The 26,551-nt window shown below is 36.1% G+C and overlaps 1 protein-coding gene across 5 annotated transcripts in view; it reads right to left on the bottom strand.

Annotated features, from left to right (window-relative positions):
- The window catches only part of LOC128994011 (triple functional domain protein-like), a 476,534-nt gene that overhangs the window by 60,561 nt on the left and 389,422 nt on the right, over positions 1–26,551 (bottom strand). For all 5 annotated transcript variants that reach the window (XM_054418203.1, XM_054418206.1, XM_054418204.1 and 2 more), the window contains one exon: positions 1,230–1,503. In XM_054418203.1, coding sequence (XP_054274178.1) covers positions 1,230–1,503 — 274 coding nt within the window. The remainder of the gene's footprint in view (positions 1–1,229; positions 1,504–26,551) is intronic.

Genomic DNA, 26,551 nt, shown 5'->3' with positions numbered 1-26,551 from the left:
CTCAAAAAAAAAAAAAATAAATAAATAGTTTTGTTCACAAAACTGTAACCTATACAACCCAAATGCATTGGTCATAGCCTCCAATACAAGGTCGCGGCGAGGCAAATGTGGCAACGCCGCAATCCCGGCCTACTGAAACAGCTGTTGCACAATTCATAACGGAGCGTCATCGCAATGTTTATGTTCATACGTTTGTTATTACCGTGGCAACAGGCCGGCCGGTGCGACGTTGCCACACACCAACGTCACGGTCTTGTATTATACGGTAGGCCTACTATGATAAAGTATTTGGAACAGGCTTTCAATTTCTAAATAAGTTCTTGATAAATACAGCTGTGATATTGTCTAATACAAATAATCACACAGTTAGTTTTTAAAAAGCAAAACGACTTGGCAGCAGACTCAACCTGTGTATGTTTTCTGTGGGCTCACTCAACTTAAAAATATCTTTGGCAAACAATCGTGTAATAAGTAAAGCCATTATAGTCAATGGTAAAGCGTAATGAAACCTTTACACACGTGTTTCTGTTTTGCTTTCTTTGTTTGAAATTTATTGTTATACATTTACATCTTACTACAATAATGCAATGGAACCACCCTTGCTAATATTTTGCCTGCCCTGTACATACAACCAAAGATCGTCATGATTTCTCAGCGGTTTATTATTAGAAGACTACAAAACAATTAAACCAAACTTGCTCTTTGTCAACAAACAGAAGAAAGTCGCTCGTGTCGACAAGGACTGACCAAACTGTTTACGTCCGGAACGCAGGATTTGATGTCGCAGAAACTCTCTATAATCACTTCAACAACAAACCCTAGACAAACTTTCATCAAAACTAAGGTAGAAGACCTCCCATCGACATGATAAAGATGTATAAAGTTTTAGAAAAAGATTAACAATGTTGAGCTTGGTGCTGATAAATTTTGTTTGTAATCACTTTTAAACGGAGCTAAACTGAACGGAACTTGTAATCAATAACATATTTTAGTTTATATGATCGATGTATCGAAAACTAAGGGAGAACTTATAGTTTTTACAATAAAACATTGAATTGTTAATTTAACTGCTACAGCTGGTCCATGTAGATGGGATGTCTACTTATAGTCTGTGTGAAGTAACCTGGCTTTTGACACTTCGTCTAACTGGGAACTTTGACCAGTCTCCATGTAGAGGATGGTCAGGAGACTGGTTCCATCATACAGCTTATAGTCAAGATGGTACTCACCGAGTTCGTGGTCGGCCGTCCGTCTGTTGGGGGATGTAGATGGAGCGGTCTTGGGGAACCCAGGGGGCGGCTGCTTCAGCACAGCCAGGGGTACCAACCCCTCCGGCGGCGAGTCCACGGCACTTCCAGAAGTTGGCATCCTGACCAGGCACCACTCTGGGTCTCCAGGTCGTACCTCCACAACCTCCACCTGTTGTCCCTTGGACACTGACAGCTCGGCGGAGCCCGCCGCCACGTGGTCGGCGATCACCCATGTCATCTCCACACCGCCAGTCTGAAACCAGAGAGGAAATTTAGAAGGATGACAAAGCCGTAGAACAGGAGTGTACAACACTGAAAAAGAAACTGCACTTCTGGATGTTTTATGTACCAATCCTTGGACGTTTAAGTTCAAGTCTGGAACAGTTTTCACATTTCTTCAGGCTAGGCCTAGATGGCCAAGGTTATTACTCTGATAAATTGGTGTTTGACAGTATTTGAACACAAAACTTCGGGACCAAGTCCGACCCTAGATCACCTTACTCCCGTTCTTCTGGAGGTACAAGTAAATGAGTAGGCAGTAAATATAAAAGGATAACAGGAATTTTGGATTTTTAGTAAAGGTAAGACACATTTCTGCTATCTGACATAGTTATTTTGGTGTTACTGTATGAGAACAAAACATACTATAAGATTCCTTATTCTGTCAAAACATACATGGTGGGAAGAACAAAACAAAATGTGAGGTGTGGTCGAGTGAATAATTTAAAACGTTGTTGATAAATACACAGTGGAACCTCGATAAGAAGACCCTCGATAACAAGTCACCCTTGATAACAAGTGTAATTTTCCTTGAAATTTTTACCCCAAATCACATGTTATTGCAAACATCAATAAGGAGTCAACCTTGATAAAAAGTCTGATTTAATAATCCTCTTGAGAGTCTTGTTATGAAGGTTCTACTGTATCGCTTTAGCTTCGGAGATATTTAGAATAAACCAAGAATATTTGTTAATCTAGCAAAGCAAAATGTCTTAATCTTTCTTCAGATATCACACATAATTGTTCAAATATATTATTTTAGGTTTTCCAACAGCCTTTTGCAGATCAAAAAATCAATGACGCAGCTTGTATTTGCAGCGACCAAAGCCAAAAATAGCTTGGATATAGATAACACGACACCTGTGTGTATAGATAAAGGTAATGGACCGCGCAGATAGGGATAATACCTACGTACACGGCTACGTCGCTAACATCACCACGAGTCACAGTTTGGTAATCTTTGTGATTAAATAATATGAGACTATCGTGTGGGATGGGAATGAAATGCTGCAACGATTTCGACTTTTTTAGATCAATGAGTACGTTAAGTAAATAAATATACGTCTTATAACACTTCAAACATAGCTGTGTTTTACTTTCCGTGAATTTAATAACACGTACAATGCTGATCAAGAAGTTATCAATGAGTACGCAGGTCTGCTGCTGATGGAAAATAACGATTTTTACGATGTCATTGCATACAAAAACCAAAAGATATTAAATTAATGTTTGATTGTGGTAGAGGTAAGGGATTGAAATACCAATTATAATTTGGACAGAAGATACATAAAACATTCTTGATTTAATTATCGGTTGTATAACTAAAATGCAGAAAACAAAAGTGTTTATTTTGCAAAAAACACATTTTTGCGAAAGAGTAAAAATAAAAAGAAAAAAAGAGGGAAAAAACACGACATGGGAACTGAAGTCCTTCGCTAGCTTCTACATTTCCACCAGACTCTATCTACAGTTTCGCTAAATGACAAACTTATACTTAAACGCATAGCAGTGCGCGAAATTCTATATATTCAGGCAAAAATTTTCACACTTACTACAGTACTACTCTTTAAACATATGTGCGTAAAAAAGATTTGATGACCACCCCGAAGCAGCGTGGCGTGAGAAAAAGAAGATGATGGGAAGAAGACGTCAGTGGAAAAGGAAAGACCGGCAAAAGAAGTGGTTGATAGTGCACACTGAAGATAAAACGCGACTAAAACTGATTTAAAGACATCACGCAACCTGAATCATTTACGACTTCAACTGACATTCAACAAAGAATCACTAGAGCACCCGCAATATCGACATGCCATGTAAAAAGTAAATTGTTAGAAACGTTTGTTTCTTGGGAGTTAAAGTAACATTTTAGATTTTTCGAATGATGGTAGGGGTAAAATTACTACGATAAAATTCTCCAAAGAACGGTAAAGTAAACAGTAGTTGGATATTGCAAGAGGAATAATCAAAACTATATACAAAATCATAGGAGCTCTAATTTTTTTAATTATATTCCCGAAACCAATTAAGTTAGGAAACCGTCCTTAAGTTGGGACTAACAAAAAGGTTGGTCGAAGTCTTTTACATGAACCATACAAAATATCATAAGAATAATATAACAACAAATACACCATTAACAAATATAGGCTACTGTAGCATCCTTTGTTTAGATTTCTTTGTTAGTGACATTGAGTTTAGGATGGTATAGGATCGTTGTGGACCATCATGGATTAGTAAAATGTGAAAATCTATAAGAGGAATTTCCGCCACAATCATTTAAACAACTGTAACATGTTACTCAGAACGAAAAAACAACATCAGAATGCAACTGTTACAATACTAGGTACAGAAATAAATTCAACAGTCAGTAAAACAATAGCTACAAGTACTTGAACACTGTCCACAAATTGCATGGTGTAAAGGTAATGTTTTCGGAGATATGCCTTGTCGGAGTTGTGACTGTTGTAGGTAGAATTTACGACGTGTAGCTAAGTGATATCCCTACTTGGCTCACAGCCGGTCCCTGTATAAGGCTACATGGTCTAGCCCTAACCATTGCTGACCTAATGAGCCATTAGAATGACCGGCACACCTGCCTGATAGCCTTATCAATTACACTGCAGTGCTCCTAGCTTACGTGCGCTGGACTGTTTTACTAACAGGCTATCCCACAAATGTACTCTCCTCCAAACAGACTATTCTACAAACATACTGCAGATGCACTATTCTACAAACAGACTACATCCAACAACTATACTGTCCTAATGGACAATACTACAGCCACAATATCCAGCAAATGGACTCTAACAGCTACAAATAGGCTATCTCTGAACATTCTTTCCAAAAAATATAGTATCTAACAGATGGACTATTCTATAAAGTATAAATTGACTAGCCTGCAAATGGACTTCCCTACGAACGGACTATTCTATAAACAGACTATCCTACAAATGGACTACCCTTCAAACAGACTATCCTACAAATGGACTACCCTTCAAACAGACTATCCTACAAATGGACTACCCTTTAAACAGACTATCCTACAAATGGACTACCCTTTAAACATGCTATTCTGCAAAGTATTATCCTAGAAACAGGCTATCCAGCAAATTCACTATCCCACAAACAGACTATCTTGCGAATGCACTGTCCTTAAATAAAATATAGTTCAAAAAATCATATTATCCTCTAAACGCACTATTCTACAAACGTGCTTGCTTTGGTTTTGTAAAATCTATAGTATTTCCCCAAGATATTTCGAAACAGGAGAGTATTTCGATTTACGACTACCAGATTATTACAAAATACATAACACAATTTCCAAAAATATTGAACTCTGAGGCGCTATGTCTCGCTCTTCATTTTGTGTCTATGTAAGCATATATGATTTATCTCGTCAACATAAGAATATGCGATATGGGAACTGTCTGACTCAGCTTCTTCGTATCTGTGAGTGAGTATCTGTGTAAACGAGTAAGTTCATAATTCGACTGTCAAGTAAAGTTTATTAGACTATTTTTATGTCTCATATTACGTCCTTCGAAGGCTCTAGGAACCATTTCACAATTGACTGCAGGCCTAGAGGGTCGCCTAAAAGCCATTTTGTGATTGGCATGATTCGTACCCGGGGCCTTGGAAACCGAAACCTTCACCAGTAAACTAACCTCTCAGCTGACTAAAAGACTGTGGTATCACAATTAGGTAATTAACATTCCTCATTATTATTATTAGACTAATTATTTAAACTGAATTTCATATTAGACCAGCGGCACTGTAAACGAGCAGGTACACATTCAACACTCCAATGAAGTTTTTTAGACTACTTCTGTAACAGAACTGTTTCTTCTCTGTGGTCCAAATTACCAAGATTTTATCCTCAACAACGATCTAATCTGGTACAAACTGACCCGACATTAGAGCTACGACCACCCGGCCAAGTGTGGTATTAAGGGGTAGTTTTAATTTTGTTAACAGCCGCTATCAATTAGCAAAGCCGCTGGGTGTTGTTGAGGTCCAATTATCTAAATTAGCCACGCTTCCGCCCCTTGAAAGCGGCTCTTCCTCATTTGGGCAAGAGAATGTGCGTATATAGACTTGAGTTTGGTCCGGTTTCTAAACGGATTGGTTCTTTGGTGATGAAAATAGTGAAAGCTTTTGCAAACGTGTCAAAAATGGGAATTACTATCACATTAAGTTTTCACGATAGAAAATAATTTAAGTTGGGAAAAATTAATTATTGTTGAAGAAAATATAGGCAGCCTTAGGACTTTGGACACAGTTATTAGTATGGTTATGCATTCTGAAATCTCTCAAACTGGTTTTAGTTTGAGTTTAGTGTGTGTGGTAAATTTGTTGCTGTCAAATGTTTCTTTCATGTTAATCGTAAATTTAACAGCGTGGTCTTTCCTCTGAAATTATGCCACCAAACGACAAGCACGAGTTTATTAACATACATTTGTGCCAACTAAGTAAATAGAAATAACTAAGTAAAAGAGGTAATCGTAAATTATTTATTACAACAACAAACATAATTTAAAATTGTCTTCCACTCGGGAGTGTTTTAATCCATGACTTGTGATTAAAACTAAAAGAGAGGTTCAATTGTTTCTTATGAGTGTTACAATTGGTTTACTATTCCATAACGTCATCTCATTTCATTTGTACAAGTACAATATTGTACTTATACTGCAGTGAAACTTAAATTAATTCACGATTAAAACTAATGGCATTATAATTATTCGTAATACGTGTTACTGAGGTTAAAATATGCTTTAAACTCTACAATATAACTAAATTACAAGCTATACTGAGTAACAATTTCAGAAGAACAACAGCTCAAAGTAAGCAGCTCGTTTGATTTCCCTTGGGACGCGTTCAGTGTGTTCCACATGTGAGTAGAATCTGACTGCATAAAAACTCTTGACTACTCGAGAAGTATAGACGTTTCCGAGTCAAAGTTGAGCTAAAAGTATAAAAAAAACAACTGTATCAGCACTCTGACACATATTTTCTCCCATATTTTCCCCACTCTTACACAACCCTTATGGGCATGCGGTGGGAGTAGCCATGAAATGTTAAGTGGAAAATCACAAAAGCTGCAATACCTTTCGGACTGCAATTTTTACTGCATTGGGGTTGTACCATTTTGTTTAGAAAAGGGCAAACATACTAAACATAAATCAAATCTGGAGCTTTTTTTGTGAAAAACCTGCTTGGAAAATGAAAAAAAGTTTGGAGATAGTGGATCATACCAAATGTTGTCAAAACCGTTCCATAGGAGTATTCTGTAGCGTTATACACATCCACATAAATAAAAACGCGCAAACACACACATACATTGCTATGTACTTTTTTGGGTTCAGGGGGCTCAAAATGGACAATTTCCTCCCAAAATTCAAACTCGAAACTTTCCACGAAATACTTTCTTCATATACTGTACACGGAGGATGCTATGTATAGAACCACATACAGTGTGTTGCAAAACATTACATTTGTCACAAACTAAACCGCCTTAAGTGAGACATCACCATTAGATGTCCATCGAGCTGTCATCGTATGACTAAAAGAGAAATAGAACTTAAAATAAAATTGGGTTCAATTTAAATCAACAGTATGTGTGGTTCATTCAGCTATGACTTGTGAAAACTAGTGTCATTACTTAGTGATAGAATGGCTATGAATTAATAACACATACACGTAATTTATAGGTAACTCAGTAGCTTAAGTCAGTGGTAAAACTGACATCTATGGAGACACGCTTTTTAATAATGTATTGAAAATAATATGACACACAAACGTTATGGAAAAGCCAAGTGTTTCTGACTGACCAGATAAAGTTATAAAATAAACTATTGTTCAACAGGATAACAGTTATTTCAAATCTCAAACGTCAAAACGTGTAGGATTGAAAATAATGTTTTTATGATCTTTACAGACAAACTAATCCACCTACAACAATCCTTTTTCCTTTTATATGTGTTTGTTTCAATGTTTCAGTGAAAACCTAAGAGATACAAATTTATACAATAGATTTATACAAATAGATACAAATTTATATTGTTCCTCTTCAAATGTATGTCTGGTTTTGGTAAATGATACATTATTACGTTAACAACATTTTAATATGTTGCTTCACTGGTTAGAAACTACATACATTACACACATAGTAGTAGTTGGATTAGGTTATATTTGGATAGGCTAGATTTTTTTTATTTGCACGCTTAGAGAAATTCCAATGATGGCGGCCCTGTCCTCAAAAACACCCAAGTAAATAAGCTAGCCATAAAAGTACAAAAAAATCCACTTCTACAGATAAAAACTCGTGATCCAAGCAATTGCACGATTTCGCCAAGATTTCAGCGTTTTCGCGCCCTTTTTAATTCCTGGACGAATTTAACATTCAACGATACTTGTCCATCGCACAAGAGCGGCAGTTTGAAGCGGTCTGTCAAGACACAGGGGATGGTGACGATCGCGGAGGCGGTAAAAGGACATATTAAGAGGCGAGACACGCTCTAGCACCCTTCAGCTTCCAACCTCTTGTAAACCTCTGATAGCTCGTTGTAGTCGATAATGCCTCATTCATCACCGGTGCTTCATCGCTACACTGGCTACTTGATAGCTGTTACTGGGTACTTCTTATGAGATATACTAGATAATGGCTACTTGATAAATGTTTTGGATACATGATAGATAGCGATTACTGGATAACCGTTACTGGATACATCGTAGGAGATAATAGATACTAGATAATGGCTACTTGATCAATGTTTTGGATACATGATAGATAACGGTTACTGGATATATCTTAGGAGATAATGGATACTAGATAATGGCTCCTTGATAAATGTTTTTAAAACATGATGGATAACGGTTACTGGATACTCCTTAGGAGATAATAGATACAAGATAATGCCTACTTCTTAGGAGTTACTAGATACTTGATGCTTTTTTTAGACACTTTATAAAGGTTAGTGAATACTTTAAACAGTTACTGGATACTTAGTAACAGTAAAGTTACTGATGAAGGCAGGGGTGCCCATCCCCCCCTAGACTCATGACGCACCCCCCCCCCCCCAATCGAGCAACAGCTCCCCCCCCATAAACATACATCTGTAAAAAAAACCTCATACACAACAAATGAGAAACATTATTCCCCCGCCCAGCACTATTTGTAAAACTATAAAAAAAGTTTTATATTTTTTTTAGATATTTAAAATTCAAACCCAGTTAATCTATATCAATAAAGTTATAGTTTTGTCTGTACATTGCTCAGAATTATACATATTTTGTGTTATTTATGTTTTATACATTGAAGAAGTTGAAACATGTCTTATTTCAATTTATGTCCGTCTGTCACGGCCCAGAAGGCATTTTATGCAGCCTACTCATGGCCTACTCTAAAGAAAACTATAGAGTACCGATTATGATTCTAATGGTTTAATTGTATCCACAGGATTGGCGAGAGAGTCCTTATAGCCATTAAAATATGTCCTCACTATTTTAGAAATAAAATAACGGACGATCAAAAACACAATTTTGTGTGATTTTTCTAGTTTATTTTCTCTATGTTTACTACATACGTCATTAATTTATGAAATACTAATAATCTGTTAAGAGAACACGTCATATATGAAATTACGAACAGCTGTTTTGATAAAGATTCCTTTTCCTAGCTGTCACTGATATGTTTACATAAATGTTCTTTAAGAATACTGTGTAGGCCCTAACCATTTCCGATCACGTTTGTAAGCAAATCCAAAACCAAGTGAGATTAATACCGTGTGGTTTTGGCTTACATAACGGGTTTGATTTATCACGAGTACTAATATGCAACTGTAAATTAAATTAAATAACTAGCCATCATCCAGATCCAGGTCGGGAACCGGAGATTCTGTGTGTATCAAGTTGTACTTGAATTTTGATTACAGGGAAAAGACCGTGACTCAGTGTTGTACAGGACTGGAAAACTTATCTTTCTATATAAATAAAATTAGAGTTTTATAAGTCCCCTCAATTTAAGGAATTTTTTATTGCCAGAATATCCATAACGAATTGTCAGTGTCTTTCTCGATATAACGATCCCCTCTCCCTCCCTTTAGAAACATCACAGCTCCTTTGAAAATGAAATGGAAACAACGCTTGCGCCAACAATCGTCTGCTCCGTTATACACTTCTGTCTGCTGTGCGCTATGTTACAACAGATTTGAGATACAACAGCTGAAATGAAATGAAATGTCTTTTTTGCTTTTAACATCATATGTAGCTGGGGAATGATGACGATTAATGCTTAGTACACTGTGATTGAGTGATAACCATGGTAACTTTAGTAAGGCTGTGATTGGCCAATGAGTAGGCCTAAATATGGCGACTTGTTGAATTTGTGTATGAATTGAAGAGAAACCTATTAATGAACAGAAGAATAAAGAAAGAAAATAACAAGATTGTTCTCGTTACATTCTTTTTTAAGAGTGTTTTAATTATCTCTAAACATAATTTTACACTTTTTTATTACTTATCTATCAATTCCTATGCTGTGATACAGCACCTATCGGTAGCCTATCTGGCTATCATGAGCAGTACCTTACAACACTTTCTAAAGGTTCCTTTAATATTTACGTTACTTATAGCAATGTAATGTTTGGCTAGTGATTAGTTGAGTTTGAGTTAGCTACAATTTTAAACGTTGCAGTTTGTACAACTGAACCAAGATAAATGATTTGAAATTTACAATAATAATGATTGTGCAATATTAAATTTTGTTTATAAAAATGTAAATCGTGACTTAATAGCTGTTTACAATGTTTTAATGAGTTTGTCATCTGTTTTTATACTATATTGGATTAACCGTATTTTTCATTCCCCCCCCCCCTTTCCCTATTAACTCAGGTAATCGAGTATCTACACAATAGTGTAAAGTATTGTAGCCTATGCTACTTGCTACTTGATCGTATTTTAACGAGCTTTATGTCAACAAAGCGTTCTGCTGTGCTAAGTCGCGGTGTAGCTGGACGTGTCTGTACCCATCTATCACAGCAGTTGAGCCATCCCGTGCGCTCCCTCTTAGATCTCACGTCTTGCTGATCTTAAATAATAACTTTCTACTTGAATCCTAAACTATCCTAAAATCCTATTATAACTAATTTAATTCAATAATATAACTATTGTCATTAATTATCCACTTTCTATCTGGCGATTTCGTAATGTATTTTGGATTGTCGTCACATTGAACACTGTTGCAATTAACTTAAGCCCCCCCCCATTTGAATTTTTGAGCCCCCCCCCCAAGAATTTCAATGACGCAGTCTGCGTCACGGCCCCCCCCTTGTGGGCACCCCTGATGAAGGTTCCTGGATATTTATCGATACAAACTATTGGATACTTGATAAAGGTTATTGGATACTTGTTAACGGTTACTGGATTTCCGCTAATTTATAACGATTATTAAATACGAGATTACTGAACATTTGAAAGCAAAGTTACTGGATTCTTAATGAAGGTTCCTGAATACTTGATAAAGGTTATTGTATACTTGATAAAGGGTATTCGTTTTGGGTGCTCAAAGAGGTGAAAAGGTGTAATAAATTACTAGTTAAGGCGACTGCACGCTTAATTAATACAGGTTACTGGACATAATGGATACTTGGTAAACAATATTCAATAATCGATAACGGAGACTCGATACTTAACGAAAGTCTTTGGGTACCTAAAAACACTTATTAGATACTTGATAAAGGAAACTGAATGCTTAACTTGGTAAACTGATATTTTATGTAGGTTTATAATCAATTAAATGGTATTTCATTCATAATAACGGTTACGAAATACTTTACAATGATACTGGAATCTTTGTAAATGCCACTGATACTTAATTAAGGTTAAATTAGGGTCAAATCACCACAGACTTTCCTGCTGTATACAGCAAAATACAATTAAGCATAGATCAACCGTCCTGTACTAACTGTTTTATTTAAGAAAAAAAAGTTTGAATTAAATAAAAATAAGTTAGTAGTTTGATAGCACATTAATTTCAATTTTAAAACTCATATAGTCATCCTTTACAATTATGAACTAAAACACAGTTTGGTAACCGTGTGAAATGTTATTGGCAAATCTAAACATTGGAAAAAATATCTTTGTACTTATAGAAAACGCCATTTAAAATGATCATAGAAACAATGTTAGAAAATAAATGATTCAAACTTACACGCATTGATTGCTTAATCACAAATCCGACAGCTCTTAACTTTGCAGTCAACGTTTCTAAGTAAAATGTGGTGTATGTTAACTAGAAAGGCAGGAAGATAGGAAACCCACATCCGCTCCGGATGATTTCACATAAACAGATACGAGATGTAACATCATTTGCTGGGGAGTACAATAATTGATTATATATAAATACAATGTATATGAAATGTTGTTTTAGCAACGTATATTCAATTGTATGGTTTTTCAGAAAAAACGTATTTTTATCTGTGTGTTAAGTTTGCAAAATAAATAAAGGAATTGGGGTGATTTAATCTTGATAAATACTTTGTTGAGTATGTCCTTTTTAAATACGACATCCCAGGATTGCCATACGGACACTCCGCTAATGGCAACGTAGTAAGTATACCCTTTTAATAGGCTATAGGCTTAATCTACAAACATAACATTTTCTTGAAAATTAAGGAGTGGCTGACCATCCCGGCCAAGTCCTCCCGAACTGTAGTAGTAAGTTAACAAGGTCGTGCATTGATTGCGCCAAAGCGTTCCTTAATTGCGCCAAGACCGCATAGGGTCCCAAAAATTTTCCTTTGTAGCGCCAAGCACAAGCCAGGTAGGGGTAAATTGCCGGCAGAAGGAATGTCCTTGTTTACATGTCATCCTAACCTATCCTAACCTAACATAATCTACGAGACATAACTTAACCTTACCTAACCTAACCAAACCAAACCTAACCTAACCTACTCAATTTTACAGTCAAAGAGGGCCGCCCCTTAGTGCAGTTAATGAACGCGTCGGGTTGCTCTCTGTAGTAGTGGGCGCAAATCAGGAATACCCAACTACCTGACTCAGGTCAGTTGGCGCAATTAATGCCCACCCGTTTACTAATATGTTTTATTAAAAAAATTATAGGTCATTTTTTGAGAAATCAATCACAGGGCCTCTTTAGATGAATTATTAGAACATTTGTCATCTATTGACAAAGGTTTCCTGTTCTTGGTTTTGATCGAGTAAGAATATCAAGAAATATCTATAAAATCCTTACATATAAATTTTCTCCTAAAGAAATTAAATTTAATTTTTTGGCCTTAGATTTGTTTATTTTTGCCAAATTTCTCCATCAAACAACACGGCAATGTGCTCTTCGACCTCTAATGACGTAGGAAATGATTTCGGTCCGATGGAATTATTGACTGGTCTCTTTGTCACTTTGAGCTGAGATAATCAATGTCCATTGAGTCTGGTCTCCCGCTGTCCGGCAATCATCACAAGGCCAAACGTCCACTGTTATTTATTCTCAATGGTTCGAATCAATCAGTTTGGTTTATTAGATCTTTCTCGACCTAACACCTTTCAGTTCCTTACCATTCGCAATGTGAGGTTTATAAATTGAGAGTAACATAAATATCCCGGGGGGGAGGGGGGGGGAGCTAGTGTGGTTGTAAGATGCGGGACTTCGGTCCCGGGTTCAAATTCTGCCAAACACCAATAGACGTTATCCAAGTGACAATGCAAAAACCACACATCTGTGCTGAAATAACGCACAAATATTGGAATATCTATACGTTGGAAATACGGTCACGAGACAGAAATCTGTATTTTATCACGTTACCAATTTGTTGGGAATAAAAGCGGAATTCGTGTTAATCATTTTATTACTCTAGCAAAACACCATGAGTTCGCGTTTAAAAATATTTTTATGCAGGACGAGGGTATACTGAGTAAGGATATGCAAATTTTAGCTTTTACTGACTAAGATCAGCTGTTTTTTGCTGTGCCCATCCATCCCTCAATAATATATGAAAAGCCTTTTTTTAATTAAAAAAGAGCATAGTTCTGTGAGCCAGTCACAGATTGGGCTAGCGTCTGAAATTATATTTCCTAACTTTTTTTACTTAAATGTTTGACGTGACATAAAAGATAGCTTACAACAATGTCCTATCAGGTTGACTAAGCAAGTCTAAAGATATGACAGAAATTACTAACTCACATAAGCGCAATCTGTCGGTGGGTCACTTAAAACAAGTCCATTTTCATTTACTAACTGGAGACAACTTTAAAATGGGGATGGAATGGCTATTTGTATCAATAGTCAAAGCTAGGACAGATTAATAGGTTTCCGACTTTTCAGGATTGAACCGGTGAACCTTCCAATTAAAAAGGAAGATAACCACTCAGCCACCTAAATTACTACAGTAATTACATTTTAAGAGCGTTTTTGGTTCAGTTCGAAGGTAAACATTGACTATACACAACAGGCAGATTTCTCCAGCTCGCAACTTGTTCACTCAATTCAGCAATCAAGAATTCTCATGGAACTAACTAACTACAACAGTCGTAGCACGCGCTACTTCAACACTAATCAACTTTTAACTCCTCAGGATACAACTTAATTTACAAATTTTCAAACGGATTTTGAAGTATAGTAAATATAGCGTTTAACTGATTATTTTACTATACAAAATTAGTCTATTGGACTATTGACTATTAATGTGCGTGCAACTTAGGTGTCTTACTTATTCTTTCCTATGGAAAACCACTGAACCAAATTAGGCGCTACGAGAAAAAACGCTATATTAGTAAATTATAGTAGGTGCATATCATTACTAGAGGGGTATTCCTTATTCGACCTGTGGCTCTGCCTTTTTAAGGTCTGAGGTGGGACTTCGAGAGGTAATTAATTTACTGATTGGTCTCCAATGAAACAAAAGAATGAGTCAATGTTGACACGTATGTGAAGAAGACTGTTAATAGTTCGTCAAACTGCGAATGTTATTGAGCTTGAGAGATTTGTAGAACCTTAAATTAAATTACGTTCCTAAAATAATCGATAATGGGTCATTGTCCCAGGCAAAGCACGGATACGACTACTATTTACCGTTTCAGTAACTAAACTAGTCGTTAAGAATTGTTGAAATAAGATTCACCTTATATCTCAGTGATTTTAGTATTTAACTTAGTTTTTTTTAATTTGATTAGAGTACAATGTACAACAAAAGTTAAAATTAAGTGGTTTTCGCATGTAAAGAGACAAGCAAACGAAAAATAATTATGTATTCAAGATGCATTAGATATTTTGAGTATACGCAGGAAAACAGTTAAGCATGTATAAATATGCATGTATAATGCAAACAATCAAACAAATAAAAATATTATTAAGTAAAAAAAAAATGGTCTAAACACAACACAGTCACTGCAAACAGTCTTTTACGGCGGCAAATTAAGCTTTAAGCTTCTAATCTGCTTGGGGAGATAAATTTGAGAATTCTTTTACGAGATAAAATCTCAAAGCCTAAAAGCCCCCGGGGGGGGGGGGGGGTCCCAAAACTGTCCTCGACTGTAAAACTGGGACAAATACGACGATTTTACTTTTAGTGACATCATAAACTTATATAGAGTAATGAAAAGGGATTTAATGTCATAGATTTGTGAATAGCGTTGGCTGCGGACACACGGGCGTTTTTTCACGCACAAACGCAGCGTGAAAACACGCGAAAAATTAGAATAGCATTGAAACAAATATGCGCTCGATACTGCGGGAAAACACACTGCGAGTGACATTCCTCATTTGCCCCGTATCTACATTTAATGCCGATCATATTTTTCGCGTGTTTTCACGCTGCGTTTGTGCGTGAAAAAAAAAACGCCCGTGTGGCCACATCCTTCGTAAATGGCAGCTTGGATAGCTAAAAGGTTATACTGTTAAAATACAAATCAGTCACCTACTCGAACCAAAGAAAAGTTAGTATATCTTTAAATGGCTCGAATTTGAGTACATTCTTGATCCTTGATATACATTTTGCGACATTTTGTAAAATCATGTAAATTATGTATTGTTTATTGTAAAAAGATGTAGTCCGTTGGAATGAGTAAAATGAAAATAAAATCACTACTCAAAGTAACTCAAAGGTATCGCCCAATTACTGAACTCAGTAGGCCTACCTTATAATATGTACATGGTTTGTCGGCGTCTTTTCCATTGAATCTCATCGTATTTATAATTGTTCAGTCTTACCAATCCAAATAGTGTAACCACGCAGGGATTCGAAACACAACTCCAACAGTTCTTTGTTTAAAGTTCATTTTAGTTATGGTGGTTTTCACTTTGTTTTTGCATGTTGTTCTGACTGCTATACCGTTTTCTGTGTGGTCATTCTATGCGATTTTACAGCTTTTGTTTACTATTTTTGTTAGGTTTAGGTAATTTATCACCTGAAGACTGGACCTGATTTCAGACCCAGAATCGTCGTGAAAAACTTTCATTCTAATCATGATGGGAAATGTCAGTAATCCCTAAAAACCAACGACTATTCAACTAAGTAAAATGTGCTCATTCATCCAGTGAATTCCTGTACAGAATAGGATAAAAGCTTCATTTCACACAACACAACTAACAGTCGATAAATGAATTATTGAACACACCGCGTCGCAGCATAAATACTTGACGTAGTCCTAGAACGACACCAGATGGCATTGTAATAATCGCGTATGTTTGACGAGAAAAGGACCTTTTTGATTTCTTCCCCTTTAGTAAATGGAGAAAGTATTGTTTACGTCGAAATTTTCTTGTTTGAGTTTTGGGCCCCCAATGAACCCAAAAAAGCTTTCGAACATAAGTAGGCTATATGTGGATGTGTGGAGCTACAGATTACACCAGGGTCCGTCCGATTTTGATTGCATTTGGTATGTGTGTCCTTAGTATCTCCAGGCTTTTTCGACATTTAAAAATTTTGATTTTTTAATAGTGATTTTTTCAATAAAACCATTAAATAACAGATAAAAAAATACAGTATAGCAAAAACGATTTAAACGACATTACAATTTATTATGCTATGGTCCTTTTAACTCTAAACAGAATAGTTGAACCCCCAATGCTGTAAGGATTGCGGTTCAAGAGTTATTACAATATTTATAATTTTACTTATTAAATATCATAGTTACTCACACCGCTCACTAAAGATAGGGGTTGTTGACAAGCTAATGGGAGAAATTACGTAACAGTATGCAGATACCGTTTATTAAAATTGTGTACAGTACGTAAATGTACGTAAGTGTACGTTTCATAGCTTCGGCGGTTAATTTCCACATATATAGAATGTGTGGCAACGCTATCCAAAAAAGGAGGTGAAAGGAACGACAGAGTCGTTAAAATTCGATTAAAATTAGAAGGATTGCAAAATAGTTATCCTGACCAATTTATTTGCGTTTTTAATTACTTCGTAGTAATTCTATTTTGTGTGGCATAAATAAAATTTGATGTAGGGAAAATTGTAATTTTGGACAGGTAATAAACATTTCTAAGTAAAATTATAGATAGAGAATCGTACAAACCCAGCTATCGTTAATGATTTTAGTTTTATATTTTTGCAAAGTATATTGTTCCTTGAACAAGATTGAACGTAAAATAACTCTGTAACGAATCATTGGTACTTGGTAGAATTACATTCGTCCGGAATAGAAGAAATCTAACAAAGGTGTTAGTAAATAATAATATACCAAATCTTTACCAGTTAAAATCAAATTGTTATTAATGGTTTGAAAACTTTAACATTCTGCACAAACATTTCAATGTGCATTGTTTAGTCTGAAAAGTAGAAACCAATTAGAAAAATGATAAGTTAGAAAATTATAATCAGTTAGAAATTAGAAATATGATACACTGAATGTTTGAGATAATTACATTTAAATTGTCATAGTTTTGAAATATTTCCCAAAATTTACCGTATTGCATGTATAAACGAAAATGCACAGGGAATAATAATTTTAAAAACTGAATCTTTAAAATTACCACCTCAAATTAAATGACCATCAATTTGCTAAAATTGCACAATTACATAGATTTCCCAAATCTAACAGCGAAAAAAAATACATCACAAAGATCTCGAAACTATGCGGTAAATCAAACTACCGATAATTAACGAAAATTTGCAAAATTGAACTGTTTAGAGAAATTAGAAATCCAACAATGCAATAATGACATACGACAATTGCACGTTATGGAAATCAACATTCTGATGGCGTGTGTCAAGGTCACAGCACGTGGATGTTTAGGGGTGTCTAGAGAGGGTGACCAGACCTGCTGTTGACTCGACTGTCGCTGCAGCCCTCGCCAGCTGCCAGGGGTGTCTATGGTATGCTGCCTGGTCAGCTGCGGTGTGCTGCCTTGCCGGAACCATGGCAGCGAGATCTTCCGCCGAGCCATCAAGGCTGGCTCGCGCACCGACTACCCCGGCCACTGTAGCAGCGCGGACCGCCAACCCCCGCACACGATTATCGTACCCCGCTGACCGATTATGGTACACCGGGTCAAAATTATCGTATCCGAACCTTATCAGGTAATTCACTATCACTTTGTTTTTTAAATTCAAATTCAATTACGAATTCTGTTAATGGTGAGGTTATTTTGGGTTAGGTTAGAACAAAGACATAACTTAAAATAATTGTGCAATGTTACATCCCACTTATATTGTGGTATCGAATTAACGGAAAAGGTTCTCGTATCCTTGTAGTCGAATGGATATGAAAGTTAGATAAATTTGTTTCGTAAAAAAGAAGACCTCTTTTAAGTTGATTGCCGTTTTATATTTCCTGACCACATATACCTCTGGCCTGAGCTTGAACCAGAATACTTGTTATGAACTGATTGTGTGGTGGAAAGTAACAAAGCAAGGTGTGAGCCGGCACCGTACAGGAATTATCTGTATTGATAAATATTGTGTTTAGTGACGGCAGGACGACATATCTAATACTACTTAAGTTCTCAATTTTTGACGAAAACTTGAAAAATCATACAGTTTCTATGTCTGACCAGATTGGCAAGTTCTCCTACGATATAAAGAGGTATTGAACATCAGAAAACGCTGTAAGTTGATCAATTTCTTTGTTTATAAAAGTTGTGTAATTTTTTTCACAGACAGGCTTACAAGTGACCATGGGATTGCATGGCAGCTGCGTTAGATGTTCCAGGTTCGAGCCTATAGTCTGTTTGATGGAACCTGTCTCCCATCTGCCTGAGACTGGCCAATGGCTTAGGGGTCAGGAGACAGGTTCCGTCATACATACTATAGTGTCCTTGCATGTGAAGGTAGGACTACCAACACATCTATTCCCCGCATGACTGTACGGTGCCATAGTTTACCATACTGTGTTATCATTGGCATGGTACGAGTGGTACCCCTGACATGCGCGCGCATTCCCAACCACTACCACCCCCCACGTCACATCAATGTTTGTGTTAACCGCAATTACTATTTTTCATCTTCCACTCTGACGGAGATGCTGTTTTGCGAGACTATGTTATTTTCTTCTTAATCACATTTTCCAACCCCCTTCCACGCCGAACCGTGTTTTACTGGTTTTACGGATTTAAATTTCAGATGGACTCTAAATTAAGAAAATAGGTTTTAGATTTTTCCACATTTTAAATTATAACAAATTAAATTACACATTTCGATGATAGAAAACATTTCATGGCCACGACAAGAGAGTAAAAACAAAATTGACCCTCCGCAGCCTGCTTCAAAATTAACTACGTGAGATTTTTCAATAAATTGGTTGACACTGCCCTAGGCCTACTCGTTTCAATGTGACACTTAAAAATATAACTACACGAGTGTCTTATTGTCAATCCATTATATACAATAGACACATTTTTATTATGTCCTGTGCTGTGATAATTAGCTTTAAGATTTAATCCTACGTTATTGACAGTCATTGTTATTTGTTCGACCTATCACCCTATAGCTCAATTAGAAGTAGTTGTAATTTTTAGAACCCTTATATATTTATTTAATGTTTTGACTATGCCAATGTCTGTACTTCATGGGTTAACGGCAATAATGATTCTCGATTCTAGCTCGTAATAAATTAAATGAACGTTAAATATCGTATTATGAGATGGGCACTTGTAATGCAATCAATCAATATTTTAACAGGATTTAAATTATGGACTTATTGACTTCGCTCTACTCTTTAATCTATGATACTATCCAGTGAGCTTTATTAGCCATTATATTAAACATTTCCGATTGAATTGACGAAACAGGTTTAAATTCAATACAGCCCAACATAATATTATTTGGTGTATTGATAGAAATAGTATTACAACTGTTTCTTAAATGAACAACTAACAACCACATCAACGCTGTATTGAATACTGCAGCTAGCCGTTCCGACGACGGAATAAATAATGGATTTATTCATATTGCTATTAAGCTCTGCAAAACGTTTTCCTTGTACAGCCAGGTATGCAAATCAAGGCTGGTCGACATAAAAAAAACTGAATTTCCTGACTCAAACTTCATTTACTCAGACTATAATAATTGAGGATATTTTCGTTTGTCCGCAACTTCTGCAAGTTGTCTCACACATCCATTATTAAATTAATTAATTTCAAATTATAAGAGGTTAACAGGAATCATCAGATGGACAATTTTTGAAAGGTTTGTAAACTTACCGATCTCAATGTTGTATTTACATTAGGCCTACAATATCTATAACATTTTAAGTCACGGCTTCGTAAACCAATGGAACTTCTATATACAGTACTTACAAGTTAGAATACCTGCATAACTTACACAGTTCTTTAAACAAATTTATCTCTTTACAAAAAAGAGCTAAAAACTAATTCCCCCTGAAATAAATACCCCCGCCACAGTAAACCTGCTGAATAATTGTATGATTAGCATCAAAATATTCAATTAAAATTGTCAGATTATGTTAAGTGCAACGTTTTATGTTTTAGGGGTAAAAAATTGCAAAAACGTTTTTTTACCCGTAAAACTCCGTTACCATAGTCCGCCATGTTGGTTCACGGAATCGTTTGAATGAATGTAACTTAACACGTTTTTGCCAAATTTCATTAAAATCACACGATCTGTCCCGGGTCTAGGTCTTTACCACGGTAGTAGCTTCTTCCCAATATGGGAAATTCGCTAAAAACGGCGATTAAAAATAAAACTCACGTCAGAGGGACTCGCGAAACGTATTATATCATAGACAAGCATAGGGATATTTAATTATTTCCCCATGGCATTATGTATGTTTCAATTAACTTATTCACTATCAACATAAACAACATTTTTGCGATTAAATTTCATAAATCTTCGTGTGGTTCAGCAGAGATACATTTTGTACAACCCTACATCCTGTCTAAGAAATTGTGTGAATTATTAAGGTTCTCTTAACACTAAAATTGTAAATAAAACAATAAATTATGAAACAAAAGACTGCGAAAATCTAGATAAAACATGACAGAGAGTTAGGCAAACGGTTAATCTCAATCAAATTAATTGACTAGAACTTGCGACAACAATGTGAAGGGGAACAGTGAACAGGTCAATTAGTAAATGGCGGAAATTGGGGAAACCAAACAACGAGACAGCCGCTCTCTACTACACCGTACATTGCTCGAGTTACTACATTGCGATGTATGGCGACTCGGTGAAACTATATACATTGAGATGTATAGCAAATTTGCAGTTAACGTTGACATTACATAGCGAAGTATAAAGATTATGAGGTGTAAACTATTGAAGACACTATTGAAGAATTTGCGAAATATAAAGCGTATGAAGTGTAAATTATTGTAGACACTATTAAACAATTTGCGAAGTATAAAGAGTATGAAGTGTAAACTATTGAAGAACCTATTGAACAATTCGCGAAGTATAACAATTATGAAGTGTAAACTATTGAAGACACTTTTGAACAATTTGCGAAGTATAAAGATTATGAACTGTAAACTATTGTAGGCTTATTGAACAATTTGCGAAGTATAAAGAGTATGACGTTTAAACTATTGAACAATTTGTAAAGTATAAAGAGTATGAACTGTAAACTATTGCAGACACTATTGAACAATTTGCCAAGTATAAAATTATGACGCGCAAGCTATTGAAGACTCAATAGTTAAACTCTTGCACTTTACACTACGAAGTATAGCAACTTTAAGTTGAACATGGCATTGCGATAGATAGGCTCAGATTGAAAACAACATTGATATATTAAGACTACCACATTATCTTACAAACACATCTTTTACGTAGGTAAAGGGTGGACCAAAAAAACAGGGACAATTTTAAAATGTTATTACTCAGCTGTTATAAAGGCTGGAGAGTTCATTGATGTGGCAAAAGAAGGTTTATTTGATGCCATTTAGTGTATAGTTACTATGGATCATCAATGGTTACCGCAACATCGTGCCTTTGTCATGGATACTTTTTTGAAGAATAATTTGACTTTCATTTCTACTCAACGTCAATTTCGTGTTCACTTCAACATTGACCGTAATGGTGCAACCCCAAAGCGAAAAACGATTTAAAGTTAGGAAAGTAATTTCCAGAACACGTCTTCTGCACTCAAAGTCAAACCTAGTAAGATACCTCGGACTGTTCAAACGCCGGAAAATATTGAAATTGATTCGCGCGAGTGTCCTGCGTCGAGCGTCCAAAGCCAACCGTTTGCAAAACATTGCATTGAAATTTAAATTTGCATAGGTTTAATTTTGAGTACAAAAGCCGTGTTTAGGACATTGCTTACTCATCTTTGAGTAGTTTATTCGGTTTGGGACCGCACCATTATGGCCAAAGTTGAAGTGAACACGAAATTGACGTTGAGTAGAAATGAAAGTCAAATTATTCTTCAAAAAAGTCTCTATGACAAAGGCACGATGTTGCAGTAACCATTGATGATCCATAGTAACTATACACTAAATGGCATCAAATAAACCTTCTTTTGCCACATCAATGAACTCTCCAGCCTTTATAACAGCTGAGTAATAACATTTTAAAATTGTCCCTGTTTTTTTGGTCCACCCTTTATTTTCCAGAGTATGAAATGATCAATGTATTTCTTAAACGTTTCATATCTAACTAAAAAACAGTGGGATGTCAGTGAACATAGAAGAACGGTAGGCAGATGTATACGAGTGCATAAAACCGTAGACAAAAGAATGAAACATTAATTACCCTAATGTATTGTCAGTGATAAAATGTATACAGGTATCCCTCATGTATGTATCCCTTTCTCTGATTAGGTGCCTAATTTGTATAGCGTTTCTCGATCTAGATCCATGCTCGTGTACATTTAAAACTACTGGTATGTATCATGTCACAATGAAATGTAGTCTTTTACTCCCAATAATGGACGTTCAACTTGCTAACTATGTTAATCAACAAACATATTAATGAACCTTGAATTTACATAACGATCAGCTATAAAATCGAACACAGGCTATTTGCATCGAAATCTGGTCTATAACGTGAATAACGTATGTTCACCTTTATGATGATTTACCTTATCTTCATCAGGTTTCTATTGAAATGCAACCGCTGAGCTTTGGAGAAGTCGTTAAAATAGATACAGTATTAGTAGATGAAATGCTCAGTAGTATAAAATAGCAAAATGTATGACCGTCGCATTTCACTATATAACTAGATTGCTAGATTGCTTAATTGCTAAATTTAATTCCTGATACTATGGACAAATACAAATATCCATCTAAAACAGAAAATAAAAATTACATCAGGTAGCCCGATATTTGAAATATCGATTCAGATTTCTAACACCAGTAGTAAAAAGAATGGACATTTCGAACATTATCACAATGACAACTTGACATATAAAACCAGACCAGAAATATAGGTGCTTATCGATTGAGATGTCTAATAGTTCGACAAGTAGATTACCGGATACAAATAGTAGCACGATCAGAACCAGATATGCAAATCTCAATAGATCATTCGATAGTCAGAAATATCGATTTCACAACCGGGATAAATAGAGACTCCTTTAGACCACCACAGTAAATATTTATTGAAACGAATAATCTGACCTATCGATTAATCCAAGCTGTGCAAACATAAAACCGAATCATAAATGCCAATGATATACCGATTAAGACATCTGATCGAAAGGTTGGCCTGTGGACGATTTATGAGGTACCTATAGAAAAACATAGAGTAAAACAACATTACTTCTACACTTAGACATGTTCGTGCATGTACAAGTCGACCAGTCGACCTTCATACGAGTGTAGTCTTAGATAGCTATCTGTATAGTGAGTAGCAAACAGTGTTATTAGGTAATACACGCCCCTTAAACAGTCCACAGACCTTGGCTAACTCTCATAAGACAATAAACACTCACACAAACACACGCACGCATTGCGACTTGACATTTTGTGGTAACAACGATTGTATTGTAAATAAATTGTGTCAGTGAAATCGGGGTATTTGCATAGATTTTGAACTGTGTAGGTAGATTTGTTATATTGTAAAAGTGTATATGTTTATATTAGTATACTCTAAGTCTATGGTATTTAGTTCCCTATTCGTATTAGCTATGATTATTTTGGTTGAGATCTCTGTTTCGGTATATTTTTGTTGACTTCAAGCCTTGGTTGCTGTTGTCATTTTAAAATGTTTGATGACCCTTGTACCAAGTATAAACATTAACTCTGCATACATAATAGTACCAAAACATAGTCTAGGGGATATTTAGAATATATTTGTGAGTTTTTTACACTTTTGACGTTACTTATAAAACTTTTTATTTATTAATTACCGGGGTTTACTTTTTCATTCATTTTATACTCAGAGCCTTAACTTGTTCGAACACTGAAAGACTCTTAATCGACCTTTAAACATCATAAGACGAAAAAAACCAATCCGAACTTAATATTATAGGATAACAAAAGCACGTTAAAAACCAATCCGAATCGGCAGCAGTATAGCACAACATAAAACAGCTTGCTTCGTGTCCAGTGATTAAAACCAACCCCGTCGGGGTCGTGTGAATTGAATTAATAACGGGCAACAGTGATGACCGCGAGAATCGAGAGGTTATGAGGGGGTGGTTTAGGGGGTGGGGAGGGGCCAGACCCCCGTAACATCGTTAGCGGTTCCACTCAACTCAGAAAATAACAGAGGCGTAGTGTGGAATACGAATTATCACTCTGACGTCAGACGATCGGTTAAAATTGTTGATCAACAAATTATTCTTACAAATAATATCCACTTAGCAATAAGGACTTAGTATAATCATGTAAATTTATAAAGGTGGTTAAACGACGTAAAACTAGAAAATACTCTAAGTTTCTAGTAAAATAAATCCAGAACATCTAGAATGCTAAGCTAATAAGCAACATTTCATTGCGGAGATGTTAGTCCTCAAGTAAATAAAATTTAGTAAGACAATAAAAAAAAAATAAAATCGTGGATCTGAGCAACAACACATTCTTTTAAAAACAAACCCTTAAAGAGTGCATCGGAGAATTTGGCGCAAATAAAGTGGGTCAAGTGCAGATCACAAAGATCTGAGTGTAGAGAATCTCATGAATATGTATCTTGTCACACGACAAGCGTCTCTAACATAGACTAGACAACACTGACTCATTACTACGTACGTACACTGTGTAGTGTGTAGTGATGATTGAGGTGTCTGGTAGCTCATGAATATGTATTTTGTCACACGACTAGCATCTCAACCTCAGACAACACTGACTCATTACTACGTACACTGTGTAGTGTGTAGTGATGATTGAGGTGTCTGGTAGCTCATGAATATGTATTTTGTCACACGACTAGCATCTCAACCTCAGACAACACTGACTCATCACTACGTACACTGTGTAGTGTGTAGTGATGATTGAGGTGTCTGGTAGCTCATGAATATGTTTCTTGTCACACGACAAGCGTCTCTAATATAGACAACACTGACTCATTACTACGTACACTGTGTAGTGTGTAGTGATGATTGAGGTGTCTGGTAGCTCATGAATATGTATTTTGTCACACGACAAGCATCTCAACCTCAGACAACACTGACTCATCACTACGTACGTACACTGTGTAGTGTGTAGTGATGATTGAGGTGTCTGGTAGCTCATGAATATGTATCTTGTCACACGACAAGCGTCTCTAATATAGACAACACTGACTCATTACTACGTACACTGTTTAGTGTGTAGTGATGATTGAGGTGTCTGGTAGCTCATGAATATGTTTCTTGTCACACGACAAGCGTCTCTAATATAGACAACACTGACTCATTACTACGTACACTGTTTAGTGTGTAGTGATGATTGAGGTGTCTGGTAGCTCATGAATATGTTTCTTGTCACACGACAAGCGTCTCTAATATAGACAACACTGACTCATTACTACGTACACTGTTTAGTGTGTAGTGATGATTGAGGTGTCTGGTAGCTCATGAATATGTATCTTGTCACACGACAAGCGTCTCTAATATAGACAACACTGACTCATTACTACGTACACTGTTTAGTGTGTAGTGATGATTGAGGTGTCTGGTAGCTCATGAATATGTTTCTTGTCACACGACAAGCGTCTCTAATATAGACAACACTGACTCATTACTACGTACACTGTTTAGTGTGTAGTGATGATTGAGGTGTCTGGTAGCTCATGAATATGTTTCTTGTCACACGACAAGCGTCTCTAATATAGACAACACTGACTCATTACTACGTACATTGTGTAGTGTGTAGTGATGATTGAGGTGTCTGGTACCTCATGAATATGTATCTTGTCACACGACAAGCGTCTCTAATATAGACAACACTGACTCATTACTACGTACACTGTGTAGTGTATAGTGATGATTGAGGTGTCTGGTACCTCATGAATATGTATCTTGTCACACGACAAGCGTCTCTAATATAGACAACACTGACTCATTACTACGTACACTGTGTAGTGTGTAGTGATGATTGAGGTGTCTGGTACCTCATGAATATGTATCTTGTCACACGACAAGCGTCTCTACCATAGACAACACTGACTCATTACTACGTACAC

This window comes from Macrosteles quadrilineatus, unplaced genomic scaffold, assembly GCF_028750875.1.
Source record: "Macrosteles quadrilineatus isolate MER2022 unplaced genomic scaffold, UCM_ALF_1.0 Scaffold_5__1_contigs__length_97177068, whole genome shotgun sequence".
Taxonomy (NCBI): domain Eukaryota; kingdom Metazoa; phylum Arthropoda; class Insecta; order Hemiptera; family Cicadellidae; genus Macrosteles; species Macrosteles quadrilineatus.
Note: the sequence above shows the minus strand (reverse complement) of the source record. Positions and strands in the feature narration are given on the sequence as shown.